Here is a 22,611-nt window from a genome sequence, read left to right as displayed (position 1 = left end):
CCAGGCTGGGCAGGGTTTAGAGCAGCCTGGGGTGATGGAAGGTGTCCCAAGGCAGGAGTGGGATGGGATGGGATGGGATGGGATGGGATGGGATGGGATGGGATGGGATGGGCTCTAAGGTCCCTCCCAACCCAAATCTTCTGGAATTGTGTGTGCTGAGCTCAGGGTGTGATTTAGGATCCAAGGACAGGGACAGCACCAAGTCCTGGGTGGTAAAGAAGGATTTTATGGGTCTGGGCAAGCTCCTGGCTGCAGGGGCTGAGGTGCTGTTGGTGTTTGGGTCCCTTTGACCTGGAACGAGGATGGATGCCCAGCCAGTGGTGTCTTTGAGGTGTTGGGACAGAGCAATACCCACAGGAGCAAGAGGGAAGTTGATATTTTGGGGTAAAAGAAAGAAAAAAGTGATCAAAGAGTGAGATAAGAAATAACGGCATGGGTGACTTCTGGTGGGGTTATTTAATAATGTAATTAATGTTTTATCCCTCACTGCCTCCCTTCATGTGAGGATCACAAAGCTCTTCACAAACATTAATTAATCTTCCCCGCCACCCCTGCAGGAAGGTCACAGGACCATCAGGCATGAGGGAAATCTTGTCATTGATGGAGCTGGGCTGGGCTGGCAGCACAGGGAGAGCTCCAGTTCCTCCCCAGGGATTTCAGTGATTTCCTGCAGCTTCCCCAGGGGGCAGAAATGCCTTGGAGCTGTCACAGGGAGCTGGGATGGGTGAAGGCTGATGGGACAATGTCCCTCCCACAGTCTGTCCTGCCCTGGAGCCTCGGGGAGCTGGAGCATCCCAATAGGATCTCATTGTCCCTGCTCAGTGTTCCAAAGGTCTCTGGGTGTCCTTGTCCCCAGGGCCTGGCATTTAGGAGCTGGAACATCCCAGTGGGATCCTGCTCTCCCTGCTCAGTGCTCCAAAACTCTCTGGTTGTCCTTGTCCCCAGGGCCTGGCCTTTGGGAGCATCCCAATAGGATCCCACTGTCCCTGCTCAGTGCTCCAAAAGTCTCTGGCTGTCCTTGTCCCCAGGGCCTGGCATTGGTGCCAGCATGGCTGAGCAGGACCCAGCCCCAGGCTGCCCCCGTGGGAAGCAGCAGCAGCCAGGTCAGTGTGATTTGGGTGTGGTTTGGGGATTTTGCTGCTCTCAGATGGTTCGTGAGGGAGCTGAGTGTGGGACACGGGTGGGGAATGGGGAAGGAGAAGGTCTGGGGTGAGCAGGGGCAGGGCTGGGAGCAGGGCTGGGGTGGGCCCTGCTTGGAGGGTCTGCACTGGAGTGGCACAAACAGAACTGGGAGAGGAATGAGCAGAACCCCAAAGGCTGGGGGCTCACCCTGCAGGGCCTGAGCCCTCTGTGAGCCAAACCCTGAGCCCAAGGGGTGACCCTGAACCTCGGGGGAGGTGTGGGCAGCACCCCTGCAGCTCTGGAATGTTCTGCTCTCTGTGTCCCCTGTCACTGACCCCGATCCCAGCTGTGCCTGCAGCTCCCAAGGTCCCCAGGAGCCACCCCAGCCATGGCCACCATGGGTCCCTGTGCCCTGGGCTGGCTCCCAGGGGGACTGGGGGATGGATGTCCCTTTGCTCTTCCAGCTTTCACCTGGGAGGTGAGAGCCAATGACCGCAGCTACCACATGCAGGTCAGGAAGAAATTTGCCTTCTGCCTGAGCAAGAGGAAATACTCGGTGAGCCAGGCTGGTCCTGGGCTTCCCTTCCCTTCCCTTCCCTTCCCTTCCCTTCCCTTCCCTTCCCTTCCCTTCCCTTCCCTTCCCTTCCCTTCCCTTCCCTTCCCTTCCCTTCCCTTCCCTTCCCTTCCCTTCCCTTCCCTTCCCTTCCCTTCCCTTCCCTTCCCTTCCCTTCCCTTCCCTTCCCTTCCCTTCCCTTCCCTTCCCTTCCCTTCCCTTCCCTTCCCTTCCCTTCCCTTCCCTTCCCTTCCCTTCCCTTCCCTTCCCTTCCCTTCCCTTCCCTTCCCTTCCCTTCCCTTCCCTTCCCTTCCCTTCCCTTCCCTTCCCTTCCCTTCCCTTCCCTTCCCTTCCCTTCCCTTCCTGAAAGTGCAACATTAGTGGTGCTCCGTGTGAGGAGAAAAAATTATTAAAAGAATATATTATAAAAATAATAATATTAAAATAATAGAAAATTAAAACAATATTTTAAAATTATATAAAAATAAATAATAATAATAAATATTTACTACTATTAAAATGAAAATAATATAAAAATAAAACAATATATTAAAAATAAAAATATATTAAATAATAATAGTAATCATCAATATATACAATACTTTTAAAATAGAAATAATGTTAAAATATAATAAAATATATTAAATAAGAATTTAAAAAATATTAAGAAATATCTATAATATGATTAATATAATATAATATAATATAATCAAAAGATATGAAATCATAATTTTAAAATTAATATATAATACTTTAATAATATAATAATTATCTATATATAATATAATATAATATAATATAATATAATATAATATAATATAAATAATTTTAAATTAATATATAAAATAATATATATTATATATAATAATTAAATAAAAATAATACAAAAATGAAATAATATATTAAAATAAAAATATATGAAATAATAATTTAAAATTTATTAATAAATATATAATACAATTAAAATAAAAATACTGTTAAAATAAATTAATCTATTAAAATAGAAGTTATTAATATAAAATGTATAATAATATTAAAATTAAAATAATTTTAAAATATAACTAGAATATTCATTATTAATAAATTGAATAATAAATAATACAAATTTAATTAATTAGATAATGAAGATAATAAAATTTTAAAATAATAATAGTAAAAATTAAGTAAGATTTATTAATAATAAATATTTTTTAAATATAACTTATTGATTATAGTAATAATGATAATAATAATAACAATGATGGTGGTGATGATAATAGTGGTGATGATGATGATGATAATTATTATTATTATTTTAGAAATCAACATTTTCCCTTATGGCTTTGATAATTTTTGAAGGCATCTTTTGTTCTGTGGGAAATCCCAAGAACACCAGAATGCTCTGGCATTTGCAGAGCAGGCCCCTGATTTCGGTGCCCCCTGTCCCCAGGGCAATGCCATCAGGACAGCCAAGTACAGCCTGCTCACCTTCCTGCCCCTGAACCTCTACGAGCAGTTCCACCGCATGGCCAACGTCTACTTCGTCTTCGTCATCCTCCTCCAGGTGGGCACAGGCACCCCGGGGGTACTGGAACATGAACAATTGTTTTGTTGTGATTTCAGGGTTTACCCCAGAACCTCAGGTCCCTCCCTGATAATTCCCTCCCAGGTGTGTCAGTCCCCTCTCCTTCCCCCTCCCAGCACTGTCAGTCCTGGCATTCCAGATTGGCAGATCCAAAGGATGCCCTCTATCCCTGGGGGCATTGGGGCCATCCAGGTGTCCTTTGTCCCTTTGTCCCTCCTCTCCTGTCCCTGGCTGGTGGCTCCCTGCCCCTTCCCTGCCCCTCTCCCCGGGGTTAAAGGAGCAGCAACCACGGGCTCAGGGAGTTCTGTTGGAGCTGCTGCTGCATTCAGAGGCCTGTGGGCCAGAATAAAGCTCTGGATGCAAACCCTCCATCAGAACTGACTCCTTTCCTTCACCTTCACCTTAAAGCTTCTCCACACAGGGAAACCTGAGGAGCAGTGTTGCAACCCAGGAAATTCCTCTGGCTGCCCGGAAGGACTCGAGACCCTGCCCAGGGGGCTCAGAGACCTTGGCACAGAACCCAAGACCACCATGCCTTTGATTTTGACCCATGGAAAAACAATTACCAACCTTTATATGAAGAATTACAAGTCAAGAAGGTTTAAGTAGAATAATAGTTTGAATCTCCCAATCCCTTGATGTTCTTCTGGAATTCCAGGATTGACAGACAGTGCTGGGAGGGGTCAGGGAGGGGAAAGGAGGGAGGATTGACACACCTGGGAGGGAATCTTCAGGGGAGGGACTTGAGATTCTGGAGTAAACCCTGAAATCACAACACAACGGGTGTATGCCAGGGCTCTGCCCACACAGCGCTCTCTGCAGCTCAGGGCAGGGAATCCGGGCTGAAAGGTTCCCCAGGAGCTTTTCTGTGGTGTTCAGCATCTTTCAGGAACTTTCTGAGGGGTTTAACCTGTGTTCAGTGTGATTAATTTAAATTAAAGTCTCCTTAAGAAGGACGTGGAGCTGCTAGAGCCAGGCCAGAGGAGACCGCAGAGATGCTCCAGGCCTCCAGCTGGGAGCCCGTCTTCTGGTTTTATTTCTCTCCTCCAAAGTTTTGATTTCTTCTTTCAGTTTTCTTCTCTTTCTTCTCCTCCTTTCCCCTTCGTGTCTTGGTTTAACTTCTAACCCTGGAGCCCCTCTGCCCTGGCACAGCTGGGCCTGCTCACCTGGACAGGAGAAGGCTCCAGGGACACCTCAGAGCCCCTTTTGGGGCCTGAAGGGGCTCCAGGAGAGCTGCAGAGGGACTGGGGACAAGGCCTGCAGGGACAGGACCCAGGGAATGGCTCCCACTGCCACAGGGCAGGGCTGGGTGGGAGATTGGGAATCAGGAATTGTTCCCTGTGAGGGTGGGCAGGCCCTGGCACAGGGTGCCCAGAGCAGCTGTGGCTGCCCCTGGATCCCTGGCAGTGCCCAAGGCCAGGCTGGACAGGGCTTGGAGCAGCCTGGGACAGTGGGAGGTGTCCCTGCCATGGCAGGGGTGAGATGAGATGGGATTTAAGGTCCCTCCCAGCCCAAATCTTTCCTTGATTCTCTAAAATGGGTTTGGTTCCCATGGTGCTGAAGCTCAGATTGACCACACCAAACCAGAAATTCATCCCTCCAAAGTCACAGACCCAGGAGCATTTCACACCTCAAAAAGAGGTGAAAGCCCAGCACAAAAGGTGTCTGTAGCAGAGATGTTGATTTGGGGATCCTGAGATGAATCCTGCCAGCCAGAGAGTCACTCAGTCACCTCAAGAGCCCCAGGGTGGGACAGGAGCTGTGCCAGTGCTGTAAAATCCTCATTCTCCAGACTTTCCCTGAGATCTCCACGCTGCCCTGGTACACCCTGCTGTTCCCCCTGAGCTGCCTCCTCATCATCCGGGGGCTGCGAGACCTCATCGATGACATTGTGAGTGTGGGGTGGCCCTGGGGACAGGGGCAGGGAGGGGAACAGCAGGGCTGAGGGGCTCAGGGGCTGCTGCCCTGAGGGATCCCCTACTCCACCACATCCACACATGGTTTTATTTTCCCTTGGGTAAGATGTCTCACCCTGGCTGTTTCCCTTGGGGTCCAGACTCTCATTCCTGTCACCTTTAATACCTTGACCATGGGCTGGAGTGCCCAGAATCACCTGGGGGGGGGGGATTCAGCCTCTTTATCCATCAGAACAAACCTTCCTATGGCTCAGAATGCAGCTCTGGGGTGAGGAGGGAGGTGGTGGCATCAGGGGGGTGTTTTTGTGGGACACCACAGCCTGGCATTGCCCATTGCCACCCCTTGGTCTGTCTGTCTGTCCTGTGCAGGGCCGTCACCGCAGTGACAGGAGCATCAACAGCAGGCCCTGTGAGATCCTGGCTGGGAGCAGGTGAGGGGCTCTGGGGGCTGTGCCTGTGTCACACCCAGAACATCTGTGCTCCCATTGAGTGAGAGGTTAGAACCCTTGAGCAGCTGAGGAGGGTTTGGTGGGACTGTCCTGGGCTCTGCAAGCTCCCATCACCTCCCAAAACGTGCCACAGGTCCTCCTGTGGGATTGGTGATGTTCCAGGCATGGGCAGCAGGTTTAGAAATGCCCCAGTTTGCTGAGATGTGCTGGGGGAGGCATTCCTTGGCCACAGAATTCCTCCAGGCCAATACATCCAACCCATGGACATGTGTCCCTGCCCAGCACTGCTCCAGGGAAAGATGTGTTCAGGGTGCTGAGAGCCCCTGTCACCTGTGGAGACAGGGACATGGATGTGACACATGGCTCCTGTGCCACCCTCAGAGAGCCTTCCTCCCCTCTCATCCCTCTGGAGGTGGCACAAGGGCCTGGAGACCTAAATCCTGCAGGAATTCAGGACAGGCATTGGCTGGAACACCCCCAGCCCTCAGTCCCACAGCTCTGCAGGGACACAGAGTTGTCCCCTGGGTGTCCCCACAGGTTCTGCTGGCGGCAGTGGCGCGACATCTGCGTCGGGGACATCGTGCGGCTGCGCAAGGACAGCGTCGTCCCGGTGAGGGGGACCAGAGCTGGCTGTGCCCTGGGGACAACGGGGACCAGGGGCTCATCCTGCTGCTCTCTCCCCCTTTTCTGCTCCTCAAGGCTGATCTGCTCCTGCTGTGCAGCTCCGAGCCCAGCAGCCTGTGCTATGTGGAGACCGCGGACATTGATGGGTGAGGAGAGCACAGGGACAGGGACAGGACAGGGACAGGACAGGGACAGGAACCCTTTTGGCCATGGGGGTGATGCCTTGAGGAGCTGGAACAGAGGCTGGATGGAGTTCAGAGAAATAAAGTGGATATTTATTGCAGTGCCTTCCAAGGCCACACTCTGGTAGTGGCACAGTTGTGGCTCTGCCCAGGTGGCTCCAAGATGGGAGCAAAAAGCGCTTGGCCACAAGATCTCACATTTTTATACGTTTTAGTCCATTTGCATATAGGAATTAACTATTGTCCAATTGTTCATTGTCCAGTTAACAACAACTGTATTGTTAATTGTCCAATTAACAGCTTCAAATGATGAAGTTTCATCCTCCTTGCTTGCTTGCCTGCCCTCCTCTTTTCACGTTGTTTGTGCTTTGGGCCTGAAGTTTGAGGGGATTGTCCTTGAGTCTGCAGATGGAATAGGATTGTTTTGTCTTCACCAGCCTGTGAAAAGATCCTACTATAAATCCTATATATATATGTATATATATATATACCCTATATAAAGGAGATTTTTATATGCCTATATATATCCTATATATCCTATATATATATATATAGGGTGGATATAGGAGTTAGGATTATATACAGGATGGATAAAGGAGGTATATCTAGGATATATATATATATAAAAGATATATATATTTATAGGATATATATATATAGGATATAGGATATATATAGAATATAAGATACATATATAGGATATATATAGGCTATAGGAGGTGTATATATATATACACACACACACACACACACATATATATGTATTTCCTATATATCCTATATTTATCCTTAATATAAAGCTAAAAGCTGCTCACCAAAACAGAACAGAAAAACTTCAACCTCAAGGTATCAGGGGGACAGGGCCAGAGACCCTGGTCTTGGGGACCCCCCAGCACTGGGAGGGCTCAGTGGAAATCACAGGATGTGGGAGATCCTCCAAAACCCAAACCTGAAGACACCCCAGAAATGCAGATTTAACCCACAAATTTGGAAGCTGGGAGTCCAAAGTCTCTGCTGAGGGTTCTACAGAGCACCTAAGGCTGGTGTCTCCATGTCCCAGCTGCCTCCCAGCCCATCCTCCCTGTGCAGGATGATTTAGGGCAGAGTCCCTGGGCCAGGGCTCTTCCTGCACATGTGGCACAACAGGTCCCTCTCTGGCATTTCACTGCCACCACTTGTGTAATTAGCTGATAATTAATGGCTGTCTCTGTCCCGTGAGCCTGACAGGAGGATGAACGGCTCTGTCACCCCACAGGGTTGTTTTATATTCCTTTCCCTGGCTCCTGCTCACAGGGAAACCAACCTGAAGTTCAGACAGGCCCTTCTGGTGACCCACCAGGAGCTGCAGAGCGAGGAGAGCATGGCTGCCTTTGATGGTGAGTGCTGCCTGGGGGAGGACATGGCCAATCCCACTGGGATGGGATGGGATGGGATGGGATGGGATGGGATGGGATGGGATGGGATGGGATGGGATGGGATGGGATGGGATGGGACGGGATGGACCCAGCCTTGGGAATTCTCTGCTCCCATCAGTCCAGCAAGAGGCACCAAAGGCCTCGTGGGAGGCACTTCCCATCACCTCTGTGATGGATCCAGCAGGGTTGGGCACCTTCCCCCTGCCCTGGATCTTGGTTTTCCCACTGGAACCAAGCTCTGGGTGCCCAAACCTGAGCCCAGCCCCTGCTGCTCCTCCTCAGGGAGCAGAACTCCCCTCTCCAAGGCCTTGGGGGTGAAGGGGGTTGTGTTTGTACCTTCTCCTGTGAGGCTCCTGCACTGCCCAACCTCCCAGCACCTCCCTGAGCCTTAATCTGAGCCCTCCAAACCCCACCCGGAGATGCCCTGACAAACCCTGGATCTCCCCAGCAGGCCCTCAGGGTTGGGTTATTCTCAGCTTTTTACAGAGATGGGACAACTGAGAAGTGTTTGAAAAGATTTTATTCCATTTTCAGTCTCGATGAAGGGTGAGACATAAGAGATGTACAACTCTACACCATTCCACCAGAAGCCAACCTATTTTTTGGCTATAATACTTTATAAATCTAGAAAAAAAAAAATAAATTTTTATAATGTTTCATTTTATAATACTTTATTAAAAATAATAAATCTTTACAAATTCTATTTTATAATTTTTATTTTTACATGTTTACATTTTTAATTATTAATTTTATTATAACTAAATTATTAGAAATATTTTAAATAATTAAATTAATTTAATTAATTCAATAATTTAAATTATTAATTTATTTTAAAAGTATTAAATTTATTAATAATTTTTACATTGTTCGTTTTCAATTTTTTTACATTTTCATTTTATAATTTTTCATTTTATAATACTTTATAAAAACCAATAAACTTTTATATTTTTATTATATCAAATTCATTTTTACATTATTAATTTTATTAATAATTTTAAAATAATTTTAAATAAAGTATTAAATTTATTAAATTTATTAAGAATTTTTACATTAACAAATTTTTACATTATTAATTTTATTTAAAATTTATTAAATTATTAGTTATTTTAAATAGTTAAAATAAAGTATTAAAATTAATAAATTTATTAAGAATTTTTACATTAACAAATTTTTACATTATTAATTTTATTTAAAATTTATTAAATTATTAGTTATTTTAAATAGTTAAAATAAAGTATTAAAATTAATAAATTTATTAAGAATTTTTACATTAACAAATTTTTTACATTATTAATTTCATTTAAAATTTATTAAATTATCAAAATTATTTTAAATAATTAATTAAATTAATTAAAGTATTAAATTTATTAAATTTATTAAGAATTTTTACATTAACAAAATTTTTACATTATTAATTTTATTTAAAATTTATTAAATTATTAGTTATTTTAAATAATTAAATTAAAGTATTAAAATTAATAAATTTAATAAGAAATTTTACATTAACAAGTTTTTTACATTATTAATTTTATTAAAAATTTTTTAACTATTAAAATTATTTAAAATAATTAAATTAAATTAATAAAATTAGAGTATTAAATGTATTAAGAATTTTTACATTAACAAGTTTTTTACATTATTAATTTTATTAAAAATTTTTTTAATTATTAAAATTATTTAAAATAATTAAATTAATTAAATTAAAGTATTAAATTTATTAAATTTATTAAGAATTTTTACATTAACAAATTTTTTACATTTCCATTTTTATAATTTTTCATTTTCTAAACTGTTCATTTTTAACTTTATAACCATTTATAGCTTTTTCAGCCAGTCAGCTTTTGCCACACAACACTTCTAATACTTTTATAGGATATATATACACACATACATACGCTTCCCCAAGCGCACTAGTGTATTTTAATACTAATAACCTATATCATTTCCATTATAAATCAATTTCTCCCACCCGAGCATCCCTGTTTGGGGGGGATGATGGGGCTGGGAGGGGAGGAAGGCTCTCTGTGCCCGCTGACCTTGCCTGTGCAGGGCGGGTGAGGTGCGAGGAGCCCAACAGCCGCCTGCACACCTTCACGGGCACCCTGCGCTGGCGAGGCCGCACGCACGCCCTGGACGGGGACCGGATCCTGCTGCGGGGCTGCCGCGTCCGCAACACGGCCCTGTGCCACGGCCTGGTGCTCTACGCCGGTGAGTGCCCCTGGCGAGCGTCGCTGCCCGGCCGGGAAGGGCAGGAATGACCCGGCAGCACGGCGGCTTTGAGGTGTCCGAGCCGTTCCTATTGGAATAAGATCCCAATATTACCCGGGAGATTGTGCCCGGGCTCGTCTGACCCTTGCTGCTGGGCCAAAGGCGGCAGCTGTGGTGTTTCACCTCAGAGACACTTTTGGCTGGCTGGGTGTCGCAGCTGGGCATTGAAACAAACCCAGGCTTGTAGAAACTCAGTTTACCTCAGGTGGAAAGGCATCAGGCTAAGGTGAAGAGGAAAAGGAGACAGATTCTGTCGGAGGGTTTATATCCAGAGTTTTATTCCATGGTCATAGATGTCTGAATCTTGGTAACAGCTCCAACAGAATGCTGAGCACATGGTTCTGGCTCAATTTAAGCCCAGGGACAGAGGGAGGGAAAGGAACAGGTGAGCACCAACCAGGTGGGAGGAGGAGGGTCTCAGGGGACGAGGGACACACAGACAGGCCAATGACCCCAGGCCCGAGGGGCATCCTTTGAACTTGACCAACCACACGATGGCCTTGCTGGAATGTTAAGACTGATTGACAGAACAAACTCAGCAAGGGGGTGAGGGGGAAGGGGAAGAAAGGTATTGCCACACCTGGGAAGGGACTAGGAAGTCTAAAATAGGAAATTGCAACACACTGCAACAATTCCAGTGCCGCAGGGCTGTTCCCAGCTGGCACAAGGTGGAGGAGATGCTGCAGGATGTCCTGGTGGGACCAAACCTCTCCTCATCCCAAGTTATCCCCCAGCTGCAGCAGTATTTGGTCCAAAATGTCTTGGGTTTGACATCTTCAGAGAATCCCACACTGGTTTGTGTTGGGAGGGATCTTAAAGCTCATCCAGTGCCAGCCCTGACATGGCAGGGACACCATCCACTGCTCCAGAGAAGCTGCCAAGCAATGGAAATGGTCACAGAACCCCAGATGGTTCAGGTTGGAAGGATCTCAAAGCCCATCCAGTGCCACCCCTGCCATGGCAGGGACACCTTCCACTGTCCCAGGCTGCTCCATGTGACGGCTTTCACGGGGACCTGAGGATGAGGGAAGAGACGAGGATCTGACTCCATGTTTCAGAAGGCTTGATTTATTATTTTATGATATATATTACATTAAAACTATACTAAAAGAATAGAAGAAAGAATTTCATCAGAAGGCTAGCTAAGAATAGAAAAAAAAGGAATGAAAAACAAAGGTTCGGACAGAGAGCCTGAGCCAGCTGACTGTGATTGGCCATTAATTACAAACATCAAACATGAGCCAATCACAGATCCACCTGTTGCATTCCACAGCAGCAGATAATCAATGTTTACATTTTGTTCCTGAGGCCTCTTAGCTTCTCAGGAGGAAAAATCCTAAGGAAAGGATTTTCCATAAAAGATGTCTGTGACAGCTCCAAGCCCTGTCCAGCCTGGCCTTGGGCATTTCCACCCATCCCAGATCCAGCCCACCCAGCTCAGGCCATGGGGAGCTGTGGGGAGAGGAAGGGCTCAGAGCTGCTGTGGGCATCACATTGTGGAGCCTGCAGCCACGGCTCCAGGGGCACTGATGGAGGGAGGGTCTCCTCAGGGGAGGGCAGGTGTCACCATGGAGGGAAGCAGCCTCTCTGACCTTCTGGAACTTGCATTTTTACTTTGGAAATGTTCCCTGCCCAGGGTTTGATTCCAAAATCATGAGGAACTCTGGGAAGATCAAGAGGAAGAAAACCAAGCTGGACCAGCTGATGGACCGGCTGGTGATCGTGGTGTGTGTGGGACCAACACCTCTGCCCTGCTGCTTGGGTGGCCCTCAGGGCTCCTCATGAGAGGCCTCTTGCTTGGGTGGTGCTGCTTTTCTTCATCTTGCAAGATTTGGGGCAAAATATCTTGAGTTTAACATGTTTAGAGAATCCCAGAATGGTTTGGGTTGGGAGGGACCTTAAAGCTCATCCAGTCCCACCCCTGCAATGGCAGAGACACCTTCAAATTACTCCATGCCCCATCCAGCCGGGCCTTGGGCACTGCCAGGGATCCAGGGGCAGCCCCAGCTGCTCTGGGAAATCCATTCCAGGGATGGATTCCACAATTCCTGATTCCCAATCTCCCACCCAGCCCTGCCCTGTGGCAGTGGGAGCCATTCCCTGTGTCCTGTCCCTGCAGGCCTTGTCCCCAGTCCCTCTGCAGCTCTCCTGGAGCCCCTTCAGGCCCTGCAAGGGGCTCTGAGGTCTCCCTGGAGCCTTCTAGAGAAGATTTTGGTGGGCTCTGTGGGGATTTCTCATCTTGGGACCTTCTCATGCTGGTTTCCCACCCCAGATCTTCCTGCTGCTGTTGGCAACGTCCCTGGGCCTGGCTGTGGCCTCAGGGTTCTGGGCCAAGACGTTCCAGGAGAAGCACAGCTACCTGGCTGCCCTCTACCAGCACACCAGCCCTGCCCACCAGGCCTTCCTCAACTTCTGGGGCTTCACCATCCTCCTGAGCATCATCATCCCCATGTCCATGTACATCACGTAAGGACCACGGAGCTGGTGGGGACCAGGGCCCAGCACCCACCCCCTGCCCTTGTTCCTCACCTGGAGCTTGGGTCACAACCCCAAAATGAAGATCCAGGTGTGGCCCAGGTCATTCCCAGGTGCTCCCTTAGCCAGCAGAGGGGAAGGGTGGATGGGGTGTGTGTCCTACAAACACCAAAGATGTGGTTTCAGATCTTCCCAGGGCAAAAGCAGAACATGGATGTGACCCTGGGCATCCCTGGTGAGGGATGGAGGGACAGGACACAGGGAATGGTTTCCACTGCCAGAGGGCAGGGCTGGATGGGACACTGGGAATTGTGGGCAGGCTGAGGATGGCTCTGAGGAAGGTGCAGCTCCCTGGATGCAGGATCTGAGATATTCCTGGGCTTCCTATGGAAGGGATGGGGAGAAAAATGGATGAGGAGGAGAAGGGCACAGCTGCTCTGTGCAGCCAGCAATCACAATTTATGTTGGAAAAAGTTGTTTCCAAATTTTGGGCCCTTCACTGGACCTCTAGATCTGTGAATTTGGTCAGCAGGGGCCAGAATTCTAGAGGGGACCCAGTGGGTGAAGAAAACCCTCTGGAATTGTGTCCCTTGAGCAGAGCAGTAGGATCCCAATGGGGATGTCCCTCTGCCTTTCCTTCCTGTCTCAGCTCCCCAGCACCCTGGGCTCTGAGGAACACCACCTCCTCCTCCCTGTTTTCTCCTCCTGCACTCCCTAGGTTTGAGTTCATCTACCTGGTGAACAGCTGTTTCATCAACTGGGATCTGGAGATGTATTATGGTGCCAAGGACATCCCAGCTGAGGCCAGGAGCACCAGCCTCAGCGACCAGCTGGGCCAGATCCAGTACATCTTCTCAGACAAGACGGGCACCCTGACCCAGAACATCATGAGCTTCAAGAAATGCTGTGTCAATGGGACCATCTATGGTAACCTGGGCTGGGATTGGTTTGTAGGGGCTCAGATGAACCTGGAGCTGGTTCTTTCCATCCCTGCTGAGTGCTTGGGACAGGAGGATTGGTGTTGGTAGGAATTCTCCTTGTTCTCATCTCCCACGTTTTTGGGGCTTTGCAGGTGCAGCATTTATTATTGTGTCTGGGTTTGAACAGACAGGTGTGTGCTAAGGAAGGCAGGAGCCTCTCTTGGAATAGAGAATGTAAACCCCCTCCCTGTGAATTATTATAATTTTGAAATTAAGGGGCTCTCAGGCAAAGATATGGGAGCAGGAATAACAGTTCTTTATTAAGAAAATTAAAAATACAAATGCAATAGTACAAAAAAAGAAAAAAAACTACTGAAGAGTCAGAGCAGTCCCTACCCCCTGTGTGCCAGGGTGGTGTCCCAGCCCCATCTCACGGGGGCTCAGCCCTCCTGCAGTGCCAGCTGTGGCTCTGCTGCAGCAGGGATCCTGCACAAGGGGGGAGTTTTCCTCTGCAGCTCCAGGGCTGCTGCAGATGGGCCTGGGCTCCCTCTGGCCATGCAGGGCAGCAGAAAGCTGCTCCTCTGGCAATGCAGGGGGCAAAGGCTGCTGTGCTGTGCCAGGCTCAGATTGTGCCCAGGTAGGAATGCTTGGCTCCTCCCCTGGGCGGAGCATCTCCCCATGGGATGCTGGCATTGGCTCAGCCCTGCAGGGACACTCAGTGGCCATGGACAGCAGAGATCTCCTGGAGGGAGGGTTGGCTGTGGGAGAGATAAAGAAAAAACTGCCCCATCAACAGCAGAGAACTGCCCCAGCTCTGATGGGAATACAACACACACACCACTAACATCTTCCAGCCCAAGACAATTGTTGTTTTTAATGAAGGAATGGGATTATTGTTGTGTTAAGAAGGATTTCTTATTTAGGTAAATATTAGTTTTAGATGTCATGAGATTTTAAAGGAGGAAGTAGTTGGCAATAGTTTAAAGTAGTTATAAGTTTTTTGTTATAAGACAATACATAATTTTTTAATTTAATAGATAGTTATTATGAGGTTTATTTTGGTTTCTTAAAATTTATTATATTTATTTAATTTTGTTGTATTGTGGATATTTTTGTTTAATGGGGTTTTGTAGTATGTTTATATATGTTTTTATTATAATTTTTAGTTTTAGTTTCAGTAAGTTTTTACCTTAGTTTTAGTTTAATTAATTTTTAGTTCATTTTAGTTTAATTTTAATTTTAGCTTTATTTTATATAATTATATTTTTATATTCTATTTTTTATAATTTTGTTAATATAGCTTTTTATTAATTTAAGGTATTTTTTTCATAATTATAGAAATAAGTTCATTATTTTTTATTTAGTGTTTGTGCATTTTATTTTTATATTAAGGGGTTTTTTTGAAGTTTTTATTTTTTATTTTGTTGTAAAATTATCATTGTCCTTAAGCTGTTAAATTAGAGTGAATGTATGTAATTGCTCTGTGCTGGGTTTTTTATTTTATTTGTCTGTTTGGGGTTTTTTGTTTTTTTAACCTTTTGTGTACATTTAAAAATTCATTCTTTTTAATCATTCTGCTCAGTTTTCCCCATAAAGAGTCCTCCCTCTTCTCATTGCTGCACTTTCTCCAGCTCTTGGCTTACTTTGGGAGCCATCATGATGCTTAATTAGTGACATTTAATGAGGAGGGCAGGACCAAGCTTTAGCATGAAGAACTGCTTTCCTGAGGCGGGTATCATGTGCTTGAGACAAATGGACACGGATAAAAGCAAAAAGGAAGGCCAAAAAACCCTGGCAAAGCTTTTAGGCAGGAATAAACCAAATTTTCCCTGCCTGGTGTAGCACATCCCACCCCTGTGGAGCAGCATCACCCTAATCCAAGTAGGCTTCAGCCAAATGCAGAATCTTCCAGGAAATGCAGCTGAAAGTAAACCTGAATTTTTACCATTAAAATCATGGTGAAAATCTGAACAAAAAGCCAAAAAAGTGAGGATATCCCAGTGGAGTCTGACCCTGAGCAGATGCTCAGGTTTTTGGTTTTTTACTGGATTTTTCTCCAGCAGGAGCCTCTCCAGTGAAGCTGCTTCAAGCCTCCTGCCAGCCCTCTATTAATGGGATTATTTTTATTTTGGCAGGTTCAGGCACAGGCCATGAGAACAAACAGCCACAGGTGAGTAAACCCCCCTGCCACGTGCCATGGGGCTGTCACTGGTGCCACTGGTGACATTGGTGACACCGGTGACACCAGGGACAGGCTGGTGCTGAGGAGCTCACCTAGCTCCAAACAAGGTCCAGGCTCTCAGAGGGGTCTGGTGAGTTTGTCATTCAGGACAGGGGAAATGGGGTTATAAAAGGATGCAGTTCTGATTTTCAGGGTTTTTTCACTCCCAGCTGTTTTACACTTACCCCCTTGGTGTGGACAGCACAGAGCAAAGCTCAGCTCCCGCCAGGGTCTGTGCCCTGGGGGTCTCACACTGACAGGGAGACCTTAGAAGGTGTCTGGGTTTGAAAAGTGGTGTGTGCTAAGGAAGGCAGGAGCCTCCCTTGAAATGGGAAATGTAAACCCCCAACCTCTAAATTATTATAATTTTGAAATTAGGGGCCCTCAGGCAAAGATATGGGAATAAGAATAACAGTTCTTTACTAGGAAAACTGAAAATACAAATGCAATAGTACAAACAAAATAACCTACTGACAGAGTCAGAATAGACCTGACACCCTGTGTGCCAGGGTGGTGTCCCAGCCCCATCCCACGGGGGCTCAGCCCTCCTGCAGTGCCAGCTGTGGCTCTGCTGCAGCAGGGATCCTGCACAAGGGGGGAATTTTCCTCTGCAGCTCCAGGGCTGCTGCAGATGGGCCTGGGCTCCCTCTGGCCATGCAGGGCAGCAGAAAGCTGCTCCTCTGGCAATGCAGGGGGCAAAGGCTGCTGTGCTGTGCCAGGCTCAGATTGGATCCAGGCAGGAATGCTTGGCTCCTCCCCTGGGCGGAGCATCTCCCCATGGGATGCTGGGATTGGCTCAGCCCTGCAGGGACACTCAGTGGCCATGGACAGCAGAGATCTCCTGGAGGGAGGGTTGGCTGTGGGAGAGATAAAGAAAAAACTGCCCAATGAACGGAACAACAGAACTGCTCCACAGATAGAATAGAGCACACATCCCCATTTCCAACCTGAGACAGAAGAACACCAGAGTGCTGCTGTGTCACATCCCGGTGCTCCTGGGGACACAGAGCCCTGTGCTCAGCCCCACTGGGCTCCTGCATCCTGCCTGTGCCTCCTGCAGGGCTTGGGGCTGAGCTGGGAGCACCCTGGGGAGCAGAAGTCGGGTGTTTGCGATGTGACGCTGCTGGAAGCCGCCCAGAGGGACAATGACCCCGTGCTGAGGGAGTTCCTGAGGCTGCTGGCCCTCTGCCACACTGTCATGGTGGAGGACAGGGGCGGTGGGTTTGAGCTGCCCCTCGGGGCTCTGGGGCCGTGGTGGGGTTTGGGAGAACCCAGCAAAGCTCAGCTGTGGTGTGGGAGAGCCCGTGGGGGGCTCTGCCACTGTCCCTGTGCCATGGGTTTGTGTTTGGGGGAGTTTCAGAGCTCATGGGTGGGAACAGAAGCACAAGGGGGATAATCCTGTCTGGGAGCATAGAATCCAGAATGGTTGAGGTTGGGAGGGTCCTCAAAACTCATCCAGTGCCACCCCTGTCATGGCAGGGACACCTCCCACTGTCCCAGGCTGCTCCAAGCCCTGTCCAGCCTGGCCTTGGGCACTGCCAGGGATCCAGGGACAGCCCCAGCTGCTCTGGGAAATCCATTCCAGGGATGGATTCCACAATTCCTGATTCCCAATCTCCCATCCAGCCCTGCCCTCTGGCAGTGGGAGCCATTCCCTGTGTCCTGTCCCTCCATCCCTTGTCCCTCTCCAGATCAGACAAGCAGGGCTGGGCTTTCCCAGCCTGGCAGCTCAGGGTGTCACAGATGGGCAAGAACAGGGCACTGCAGCTGTCCCAGTGGGGTTTGCTGGGAGTCTCTGTGTGTGATCCTCCTCCTCCTCCTCCCCTGCAGACCAGCTGGTTTACCAGGCAGCCTCCCCTGATGAGGAAGCGCTGGTGTTGGCAGCCAGGAGCTTGGGCTACGTCTTCCTGGGCCGGACTCAGGACTCCATCACCATCAGGGAGCTGGGCAGGACCAGGACCTACAAGCTGCTGGCCATGCTGGACTTCAACAGCGACCGCAAGAGGATGTCTGTCCTGGGTGAGTGGGGTGGGGTGGGCTGGGCTGGGCTGTCCCAGTGCCTTCTGTGCTCAGCCCCACAAGGGATGGCACTGGCATGGCTGCAGGTGGCCACAGCCGGCTCCTGGGGGTCATTCTGGTCATCCCTGTGGATTTGCTCACCTCGGTCAGGGCAGCCAAGAAGGGTTTGAGCAGCCAAGAGAGAGGAAGTATCTCAGGTTTTTGGTTGTTAATTGCTGCCCCGAGATGTGCAGGATGTCTCTGCTTCGGCCCGCACGGCTGAAGAACGAGTCTGGACTCTTCAGTTTTCTGTCTTGAGGTTGTTTATTAATTCTTATCTATAATATTTTCTTTCTGCCCAGCCAAGATCTGCTCAGCAGGGCAGCCACAGGCACTCTCTGTGTTGTCTTTTTATACTACAAACTACATATAACATATTTACACTTAATTCCAAATACCCATCACCTGTGTTAGACAGTGAGCTTCTACTCTAAACCAATCCCAAAGTGCCAACATCACTGCAGAAAATGGAGATAGAGAAGAAGAAGAAGAAAGGCTGGAACGCCCAAGTTCCTCCATCTTGTCCCCATAACCCCCATACCAAAAATCCTAAAATCTACATTTTCACCCTGTGATCATTTTGTTACTACACCATTCAAACCTCTGTGAATTTCAGTTCCTCATACAAAGCTGGTAACTTGCTCCAGGGGTCAAAATCAAATCCCCAGGTGCTCTGGGCTGTGTGCCAGGGTCTCTGAGCCCCCTGATGGGGTCCCAGCAACTCTGAACACCCGGAGGGATGCACTGAGTTCTGACATCAGTAAATCCACAGCCGGCTCCAGAGGGTCATCCTGGTCATCCCTGTGGGTTTGCTCACCTTGGTCATGGCAGCCAAGAAGGGTTTGAGCAGCCAAGAGAGAGGAAGTAAATCCAGGGCTCAGAGGAGTTGTGTGAGGAGCTGACAGTCCCTGATTCTGCCCCGTGGTGGTGCAGATTTGGGGATATGTGACCGTGTTCACAGGGGTTCTTGGATGAGGGAAGAGATGAAGATCTGACTCCATGTTTCAGAAGGCTTGCTTTATTATTTTTTGATATATATTACATTAAAACTATACTAAAAGAATAGAAGAAGAGGTTTCATCACAAGGCTAGCTAAGCTAAGAATAGAAAGGAATGATCACAAAAGTTTGTGGGTCAGACAGAGAGTCTAAGTCAGCTGGGCTGTGATTGGCCATTAATTACAAACAACTCAGTGAGACCAATCACAGATGCACCTGTTGCATTCCACAGCAGCAGATAATCATTATTTACATTTTGTTCCTGAGGCCTCTCAGCTTCTCATGAGGAAAAATCCTAAGGAAAGGACTTTTCATTAAAAGATGTCTGTGACAGGGATACCCCTATGCTCCCCATGGCCACAGATGGAAAAGCACCATGGAGCCCTCTGGGGGCCAGCATGGCCAGTGTGGCCACCGTGCAGGGACAGCAATGAACGGGAGCCACCTCTGAGGGGCCCTAAGGTGTCCTCCCCTCCCTGGCAGTGCGAGACCCCCAGGGCACCATCCGGCTCTACACCAAGGGCGCCGACACCGTCATCCTGGAGAGGCTGCAGAGCCGCGGGCCCCGGGAGAGCCTCACCGAGAGCGCTCTGGATGTGAGTGCCACCTCTGGGGTGACAGCACTGCTCTGCCTCCTGCTGGCTTTGGGCTGGGTGTCCTGCAGTCCATGCCCTGTTCTCCTCCTCCCTCTGCCTAAGGGGTTTTGGTTCTGCATTCTGCTCTAGGAGCCTCACCTGCATGTGGGACAGGGGGTGAGAGGGAATGGATTCCACCTTCGGTGTTCTGCAGGGAGCAGCTGCATCCAGGGATGCTCAGGGGGATGCTGGAGGATGGGAGGAGTTGGAGCCTGGAGGGAGATGCTCAGGTCCTGGAGTGTCTCTGGCTGTGCCCATGGCTGGCCTGGGGTGATGTCCTGGTCCTGTGAGAGTTTCCTGGCCCTCTCTATTGCCATTTGGGAGTCTATGTACAAATCACAAACAGGATTGGACTGCTGAGGAACGCATCTCAAACTGTTTGATTTTCCAGCATCGATCTCATTACATGGTTATGACAACGGGAAGATGCCATCAGCTCACATCCCCAACAGCAAAGAACTTAATGTTACAACTCACTTTTAAAGTTTTTTGACCAACCACACAAAGCAAAAGCATATTGGCAGTAGTGCCATCCAACCACTATGAGCACACGTACCTTTGGTTAAAACAATGCTTGCTTATTTCGAATACAATACCTGCCTGTAAACCTTAAGATACAACGCACAGAGCTCCATTATTAAGCTTAGAATTCCCTAATATCTCACTAGATATACTTTTATAATATATACTTTTAGTGTATACTAGATATACTTTTCTGTAGCTTAGGGAGTTATTCTAGCCAAGTGTTAATACACAGACTATTGTTCTATTCGTCCTTACTTTCTACTTTTCATATAATTTCCCACAATCTCCTGGGGAGGGAGGATGTTATAGGAGCCTCCTCAAGCCAGGTCTCATAAGTTCTCAGAGTGTATAACACACCCAAGATAGCTCAGCTACCCTTGGAAGCATAAAAAACAGCAGGATGGCTTCTGTTGCAGTGTTGGAAACAAAAAGGTTTAATAAAGGCAAAATAACAAACAGAGGAAAGGTGAGCCAGGTGTCAGAGGTTCTTTGTTCACTTCTTTTTCTAGTAAATTGTTTAGGAGGGACTTTTTGGCTCCCAATTAGCTATCCTTAAGTTTGAGGTGAAGTCCCCCACATCCTATGAGGCGCCTTTTTCACCTAATCCAGGAGAGAAACCTCTGGGTCTCTGTTTCCTGTTTGAGGGGCCCAAGGACAGCTTTGCCACCCACTCCTGTGGGAGGAGGGTGCTGATGTCTCTCCCTGCAGCGCTTTGCGGAGGAGACGCTGCGGACGCTGTGCGTGGCCAGCCGGGAGGTGAGCGAGGCCGAGTTCCGCACCTGGGGCCGGAGGCACCGCGAGGCCGCGGCGCTGCTGGGGGACCGAGCCCGGGAGCTGGACGGGCTCTACGAGGAGATGGAGCAGAACCTGCAGGTGGGACATGGGCCGGTGTTTGAGGGGTACCCAGGATGAGGGAAGAGATGAGAATTTTGATTTTATGTTTCAGAAGGTTGATTTATTATTCTATTCTATTACATTATATCACGTAATGTTATATTATGTTATAGTTATACTATATTAGTTATATATTATATAAAGATATATTTATATTATACAAATAAAAATATTATTAATAATATTTATATATTATATAAATATAGTATATATTTATATTATATAAATAATATAATATAATATAATATAATATAATATAATATAATATAATATGAATAATATAATATGAATAATATAATATAATATATTACATTACGTCACACTATGTTATATTCCATTATATTATATTATATTCCGTTACATTATATTAATTATATTATATTAAAAATGTTATACTAAAATTATACTAAAAGAAATAGAAAGAAAGGATTTCATCAGAAGATTAGAAAGGAATGAATTACATTATATTATATTATATTATATTATATTATATTATATTATATTAATCACATATTACATTACATAATATCATATTGTATTACATTACATTATATTATTACATTACATTATATTATATTGTTATATTGTGTTACATAATATATAAATAATATATATAATATATAATATCTATTAGATATAACATTATATTTAATATTATAAAAGTATATATAATCTATATTATATTACATCATATTATATCATATTACATTATGTTACATTACATAATTATATTGCATTACATCATTGCATTACAATATATTATATTATCACATTATATCACATTACATTATATCACGTTATATTATGTTATATTATTATGTAATACATAATATAAATAATATATCTAATATCTAATATCTATTATATATAATATAATATATAATATTGTATTAAGATATATATAATTTATATTATGTTACATTACATTACAATTCTATTATATTAGAAATGTTATACTAAAATGATACTAAAAGAAATAGAGAGAAAGGATTCCATCAGAAGGTTAGAAAGGAATGAATAATAAAAACCTGTGACTACTCACAGCGTTGACACAGCTGGACCATGATTGGTCATCAATTAAAAACAATCCACATGAGACCAATCAAAGATGTACTTGGGACATTCCACACCAGCAGATAATTATTGTTTATATTTAATTTCTGAGGTTTCTCAGCTTCTCAGGAGAAAAATCCCGGCAAAGGTATTTTTCAAAAGATATGTCAGTGACAGGACAGGGCTGGGGTCAGGAGGAGCTCTCTGTGCCCCACAGGGCAGGCAGGGGGGAGGAATGAGGAGGTGAAGTGTCCAACCCAACACCCATTCCCTGGGGGCAGGACAGGTGGAGTTCACCCAAGGGGTGACTTTGTGACCTGCCAGTGGACACTGGGGTGTGAGGCTGTAGATGTCAGGTTGTGTCACCCCCAGCAAGGGCTGCTGGCTGGATCCAGGGGTGATTCCCACCTCTGTCCTGCCCTGCCCCGTGCCATGACACCCAGTCACCCCCTCCAGCTGCTCGGGGCCACAGCCATTGAGGACAAGCTGCAAGACGGGGTCCCCGAGACCATCCAGCTGCTGAAACTGGGCAACATCAAAGTGTGGGTGCTGACAGGAGACAAACAAGGTCAGTGGAGGCACCCCCAGAACCCCCCAACAAATTTGAGCTTCTCCCCTGACCAGGACCAGAGAGGAGGAGAGCCACTGGGAGTGGGCAGGAACTGGTCCTGCTGCTCCCTTCGCAGCACATCCCACTTGCCAGGGGAAACTGAGGCAGGGGAAGGAGCTGCTGCCCACC

The 22,611-nt window shown here is 46.6% G+C and overlaps 1 protein-coding gene across 1 annotated transcript in view; it reads left to right on the top strand.

Annotated features, from left to right (window-relative positions):
• Nucleotides 1–1,031: 1,031 nt before the first annotated feature.
• The window catches only part of ATP8B3 (ATPase phospholipid transporting 8B3), a 30,885-nt gene continuing 9,305 nt past the window's right edge, over nucleotides 1,032–22,611 (top strand). The window contains exons 1-18 of the mRNA XM_059489992.1: nucleotides 1,032–1,103; nucleotides 1,587–1,678; nucleotides 3,105–3,218; nucleotides 5,032–5,130; nucleotides 5,525–5,586; nucleotides 6,142–6,214; nucleotides 6,304–6,374; nucleotides 7,704–7,786; nucleotides 9,875–10,033; nucleotides 11,730–11,818; nucleotides 12,366–12,559; nucleotides 13,287–13,495; nucleotides 15,624–15,658; nucleotides 16,806–16,926; nucleotides 17,540–17,728; nucleotides 19,249–19,361; nucleotides 20,634–20,798; nucleotides 22,329–22,440. Coding sequence (XP_059345975.1) covers nucleotides 1,049–1,103; nucleotides 1,587–1,678; nucleotides 3,105–3,218; nucleotides 5,032–5,130; nucleotides 5,525–5,586; nucleotides 6,142–6,214; nucleotides 6,304–6,374; nucleotides 7,704–7,786; nucleotides 9,875–10,033; nucleotides 11,730–11,818; nucleotides 12,366–12,559; nucleotides 13,287–13,495; nucleotides 15,624–15,658; nucleotides 16,806–16,926; nucleotides 17,540–17,728; nucleotides 19,249–19,361; nucleotides 20,634–20,798; nucleotides 22,329–22,440 — 2,035 coding nt within the window. The 5' untranslated portion in view covers nucleotides 1,032–1,048. The remainder of the gene's footprint in view (nucleotides 1,104–1,586; nucleotides 1,679–3,104; nucleotides 3,219–5,031; nucleotides 5,131–5,524; nucleotides 5,587–6,141; nucleotides 6,215–6,303; nucleotides 6,375–7,703; nucleotides 7,787–9,874; nucleotides 10,034–11,729; nucleotides 11,819–12,365; nucleotides 12,560–13,286; nucleotides 13,496–15,623; nucleotides 15,659–16,805; nucleotides 16,927–17,539; nucleotides 17,729–19,248; nucleotides 19,362–20,633; nucleotides 20,799–22,328; nucleotides 22,441–22,611) is intronic.

This window comes from Ammospiza nelsoni, chromosome 27 (genome assembly GCF_027579445.1).
Source record: "Ammospiza nelsoni isolate bAmmNel1 chromosome 27, bAmmNel1.pri, whole genome shotgun sequence".
Classification (NCBI taxonomy): domain Eukaryota; kingdom Metazoa; phylum Chordata; class Aves; order Passeriformes; family Passerellidae; genus Ammospiza; species Ammospiza nelsoni.
The sequence above is the reverse complement of the archived record's forward strand: the minus strand, read 5'-3'. Positions and strand labels throughout refer to the sequence as shown.